The sequence below is a fragment of the Martes martes genome, assembly GCF_963455335.1.
Source record: "Martes martes genome assembly, chromosome: 8".
NCBI classification, from domain to species: Eukaryota; Metazoa; Chordata; class Mammalia; order Carnivora; family Mustelidae; genus Martes; species Martes martes.
In genome coordinates, this window is record NC_137895.1 from 90,487,593 (window position 1) to 90,493,592 (window position 6,000).

The 6,000-nt window shown below is 35.1% G+C and overlaps 1 protein-coding gene across 1 annotated transcript; it reads left to right on the top strand.

Moving 5' to 3' along the window:
- Positions 1–992: 992 nt before the first annotated feature.
- Positions 993–1,938, top strand: LOC308347456 (olfactory receptor 10A7-like; the record flags this gene model as incomplete). The annotated part of the gene is given in 3 exon segments (XM_080810931.1): positions 993–1,012; positions 1,014–1,179; positions 1,183–1,938. Coding segments are annotated over 3 exon segments (942 nt in total).
- Positions 1,939–6,000: the final 4,062 nt, after the last annotated feature.

Genomic DNA, 6,000 nt, shown 5'->3' on the forward strand with positions numbered 1-6,000 from the left:
TATTCATTAGTCATTAGTCCATAGCATTGTTCAAATCCTCCATATCCTTACTGATTTTCTGCTTATTTGTTCTGCCAGTTATTGAGAAAGAAGTATTGAAATATCCTATTATGTATTTGTCCATTTTTGCTTACATTCTATCAGTTTTTGTTTCAGATAATTTGAAACTCTGTTATTAAGGGCATAAAATCTGAGAATTTCTATGCCATTTTAATAAATTGATCTCCATCACTTTGAAATGATCTTCCTTATTTCTGATATTAAATTTTGTCCTAAAATCTAGTTGTCTAGGTGCACCTGGATGACTAGTCAGTAAAGTGCCCAACTCTTGTTTTCGGCCCTGGTCATGGTCTCAGGGTCATAAAATCAAGCCCCATGTTGGGTTCCCCACAGTCTGCTTGAGATTCTTTCCCACTCCTCCCTCTGCCACTCCTTTCACTCTCTCCCTCCATCTGATAAATAAATCTTTAGAAATAAATAAATAAATAAATAAAAAACAAAAGATTGAATATTATGACTAGAGATATATTATAGAAGTGTATATAACCCATTAAAAAAAGATATACTCTAACACGGAGGACATGGGGAGATGGAGAGGAGAAAGGATTTGAGGGAAAATGGAGGGGGAGATGAACCATGAGATACTATGGAATCTGAAAAACAATCTGAGGTTTTGAAGGGGTGGGGGTGGGAGGTTGGGGGACGCTGGTGGTGGGTATTATGGAGGGCACGTATTACATGGAGCACTGGGTGTGGTGCATAAACAGTGAATGCTGGAACACTGAAAAGAAATAAAATAAGATAAATAAATTAAAAAAGATACATTTTTTTCTTAATTTTATCTTATTTTAAATATTCTTCCTGCTTCAGAGAAATAGAATGGTGAGACATGTGAGAACAGAGATGCAGTTATGGCTTTTATGATATTTTTAAAGTTATATCTATATTTAAACACTATCCTTTGATATATATTTTTTGATTCTTACAGTGATATGACTTGTGAAAATCACACCAGTCACTGAATTTATTCTTCTTGGTTTTACAAATAACCCTGAGATGCAAGTTTCCCTCTTTATTTTGTTCCTCATCATCTATACAGTCACTTTGTTGGGCAACTTCCTTATCATCACAGTCACCAGTGTGGCTCCTGCTCTTCAAACGCCCATGTACTTCTTTCTCTGAAACCTATCACTTCTTGAAGTCTGTTTCACCTTGGTCATGGTGCCAAAGATGCTGGTGGATCTAGTGTCTCCAAGGAAAATCATCTCTTTTGTAGGCTGTGGGATCCAGTACTTTTTCTTCTTCTTTGGCAGCTCTGAATGTTTTCTCCAGTCTATGATGGCATATGATCGCCTTGTGGCCATTGGTAACCCTCTTCGTTATTCAGTCAGAATGAATAAGTCCCTATGCTTATGGATGGCTCTCGGCTCTTGGATGTCCAGTGTTCCTGTCTCTATGCTACAGACAGCTTGGTTCATGGCCCTTCCTTTCTGTGGACCAAATACTATAGACCACTTTTTTTGTGATGGTCCTCCAGTGCTGAAACTAGTCACTCAGGATACAACCATGTATGAAATGCAAGCACTTGCTTCCACACTACTATTTATCATGTTTCCCTTTTCCCTCATTTTGGTCTCCTATACCCACATTATCATCACTATCCTGAGGATGTCCTCTACTACTGGTCGCCAGAAGGCATTCTCTATTTGTTCATCACACCTCACTGTGGTATCCCTTTTCTATGGAACAGCCAGTTTGACCTACCTAAGGCCCAAATCCAACCAGTCCCCCGAGAGCAAGAAGCTAGTGTCATTGTCCTACACTGTCATCACTTCTATGTTAATCCCCATCATCTACAGCCTCAGGAACAATGAAGTGAAGGGGGCAGTCAGGAGGACATTTACTCGAAAAGTCTTGCAGAAGTTAAATGTGTTTTGAGTTACATTGTGTAGTGTTTCTAAACAAAGAAGAGACAGCAGAACCCACAGACAAAAGCTTAAAAGGAGTACAAGATTAGCTCTGATTTTGTCAGTGTCACTTGCTGTGATAGATGGGTCTCCGTGTATCAGTCAGACTCCCAGCAAGAGACAGATGGTACTCTTGGGATAATTGAGAGAATATTTATGAGGGCTCTGTTTGTGAATTGGGGGGCAAGACTAGATAATTGTCACACAACTCAAATGATGGAAAATCCACAAATCTTGATCTGAAGGGGTAAGGAGAAGAAGTATTTATTACCTGGAACCTGGAGGATGCTACAACTATATGTAAAGCCACACAACTGGAGCCCTGTTCTTTAGAGGAAAAAGGCAGCCATCCTGGTCTTAGGCTATTCTGATTCTCTCAAATCTGCTGATGCCTGTTCTTCATCAAAACAAATCTGAGACAGAGGACAAGAATTTCTGCCAATGCAGTATATAAAGGCCAGCCTTGTGGCCACAGATCAGAATAGAAAAGTTATGAAGCATAAATAAAAATATTTACCAGAGACCCCTATATATTCTGCACATAATATGATGCAAGTATAATCTTGTAATGTGCTTTAGGTAACTTTTAAAAAGATGTATTGAAAAGTGGAGACTTGTAGTTGCCAAGAATTCATGGTACAAATTCTTTATATAGGTTGCTGCTTTAAATGAGGTTACATAATAAGATTACCTTCATATGAATATTTCATAATATGGTTCTGGGCTGTCTTTGATCATTGGCTTAATCATCTATTAATTTTTATTTTTTTAAAGATTATTTATTTGAGAGAGAGAAAGAGGGGAAGGAGGAAGGAAAGAGAATCTCAAGGAGACTCCATGCTGAGTGCAAAGCCTGACAGGGGGCTCAATATCATGATCCTGAAATCATGACCTGAACCAAAAACCAAGACTCCCACACTCAACTGACTGAGCCATCCAGGCTTGCTTATTAACTTTTATTAATCAGCTATTGCTTAGAATTTACACAAGAAATACTTGCTTTCCACTATAGTAAAAGCAAGAATAGTGATAATAATAGCCAACATGATTCATCAAAGCATTAATAAATGCCCTCGTGGGGTGTCCAGGTGGCTCAGTCAGTTGAATAACTGCCTTCAGTTCATTTCATGATCCCAGGGTCTTTGGATCAAGTCCTGCATTGGACTCCCTGCTCAGTGGGGACACTGCTTCTCACTACCCTTCTGCCCTCCCCATGCTCATGTTCTTTCTCTCTCTCTCTCAAATAATTATATAAAATCCTAAAATCCTTAAATAAAATTCTAAAAAAAAAAATGTCCTTGCAACAACCCAACAGGTATATCCTGTTATACATTTATTTTTCATAAAAAATGAATTAGGATCAGAAAATTTAAGAATCTTGACAAGGTAGGGTTATTGAGAGGTAGTCACAGGAATTCAAATTCAGACCCTTCTACATTTGAAATTCAATATGTTAATTTCTTAAAAAATCTCTAGGACATTTTCGTCCTGATAAAGCACCACTTATACATGGGAATTTTGTCTGTAAGGTCATAAGTGCCTTAAATCAACTAAGAACACAAAATGAAATTGAGTCAAATGTAATTTTGGAAAATTTCACATTCCCACTCTCATAAAGATATATATTGAATATCCAATTTATACCTATAGTATCTATTGCTCTGAGTCTTCATTAGTCAACATTTTTCTTAATTGTATAGATTTTTCTTTAAGCAGCAACTAGCCTCTATCGTTCTTGGTCAATATCACAGAGACATTTAAAATCATCAAAAATTTGCAGTTTGTGATGTTTATTTTAATTTAATTGTGATTTCCTGAAGTTTATATCCATTGAGCATAATGGGAGTTTGGGGTAGGAAATATCACTACCTTTAAATCTTTCTCCTTCAATGGTCTTTTAATTATTTAAGCTTAACTCACATATTCCAAATTAATGTTGCTAAATTCAGTGACCATCTGGCAAGACTATTGCAATGGTTTTATTTTCTTTCCTTTTTTTTTTCTTTTTTAAATAGATCTATTTATTTATTTGAAAGATAGAGAAAGCACAGTGGGAGGGATCGAGGGAGAGTAAGAAAATCTCAAGCAGATTTCCCACTGAGGGTGGAGCCTGACATGGGGCTCAATCCCATGACCCTAAAATCGTGATCTGAGCAGAAATCAAGAGTCAGATGCTTGACTGACTGAGTCAGTCAGGTGTCCCTGGTATTTTTTAGTATTTGACTGTGACTCATGAGTAGATTGTGAGGTTGTAAAATCAGTTTAGCAGTGAATGTGTATGTGTTTAATAAGCTAACATAATAAAATCAAGAATAGAATAACAGTAATTTATGAAAAGAGTTTATGGAAACACCTGATACATAATAAACCCTATCTGAGTGTTTGATAGTATTATTGTTAGAATAACATAAAATATAGATTAGATCCCATATATGAAAGGGTATGTTTTAGTTATGCATTTTTATGTTCTGAGTGAAATGTAAAATTAATTTCCTCCTGTAAGATGCAAGACAAATTTTCATAAGGTATTCACTTATTTCATATCTTGTCTGATTTAAAATATATGGCTTCTTTGGGGAGTTGATAATATAATTATTATGTTTCATATAGATTTCATATAGTTTTGTAATATAGTTATACATATATATTTCATATAGTTTTATAAATTTAATATAAGTATAAATAAATTTATACATTTACAAATAAATGTATAAATTTAGTGTAAGTATAAATAAATTCATAAATTTAATGTAAGTCACAGAGCCACAAACTCCTTGAAGAGACTTTTTATCAAGCTTGTCATCCTCAATTTACAAATTTACATATAGTTTTATAAATTTAATGTAAGTATAAATAAATTTATAAATTTAAGTCACAGAGCCACAAACTCCTTGAAGAGACTTCTTTTCCAAGCTTGTCATCCTCAATTTACAAATTGATTTCTTCTTTAGAGGTCCAAAAGCTAATTAATAGAGTCATTATTATATCTGAAGGATGATTAAAAGGACTTATTTGATGAGTTGTTCACCCCCCAAAATGCTAAAATTTTTATCACTAACAATTCCAGAGTTTTCTTTGGACAAATATTTTCATCACTTTTTTTTTTTTTTATAGTGATACAATTGTCTTTTTTAGTTGTATGAAAAAAAAGAAATTTTTCTTAAGTTCACAATTCCATAGATTTCTTCTATGTATACGCCCCTATATTGTTATTTAGAAGACTTTCTGGAAATATTTCTTACAAATGTCTGTAATTTTGAGTGTCAAAGGATGTCTTCAAAGGCCAAAACTGGTACCCCTGGTACCCCTAAAATAAGAATTGGTTAGATCTTACTTTACATGTCATCCAATCCTGTCACATATATGAGAGCTGAGGCAAGAAGAACAATTAACATGTTGATATTTCAATGTAAAAAAAAAAGTCTATCTGGTTTATTTCAATGGTGGTTAGGTCAAATTAGTGAATGCAGTCCAATGTATAGCATTGCTTTATATTTACATTTAACATGCAGGAAATAACACTGCCCAAAGAGAGTTTTAATTGTGGTTAGGAGACAAAACCTAAGAGCAATTAATAAAAATGTAATTATAGGGCACCTGGGTGGCTCAGTGGGTTAGGCCACTGCCTTTGGCTCAGGTCGTGATCCTGGGGTCCTGGGATCGAGTCCCGCATCGGGCTCTCTGCTCAGCGGGGAGCCTACTTTTCCCTCTCTCTCTCTGCCTGCCTCTCTGCCTACTTGTGATCTCTGTCTGTCAAATAAGTAAATAAAATATTTTAAAAAATGTAATTATATAATGAGGATATAAAGCAAAATTCTCAATTGCCAAAATCAATACTACAAAATGCACATAATACACATTTATAATCTCGGACTACAAAATAATATTGATAGTGAGTGCTGTGGATTTTCAGGTAGTAGAGTGAATAAAATGTACTTCAAATGCTGATTCATTATGGAATGAAACCGCATACTTGGTAGTCAGATAATCAATGTTTTGAATTGAGGACCCAATACTCAATAACTATTTATCC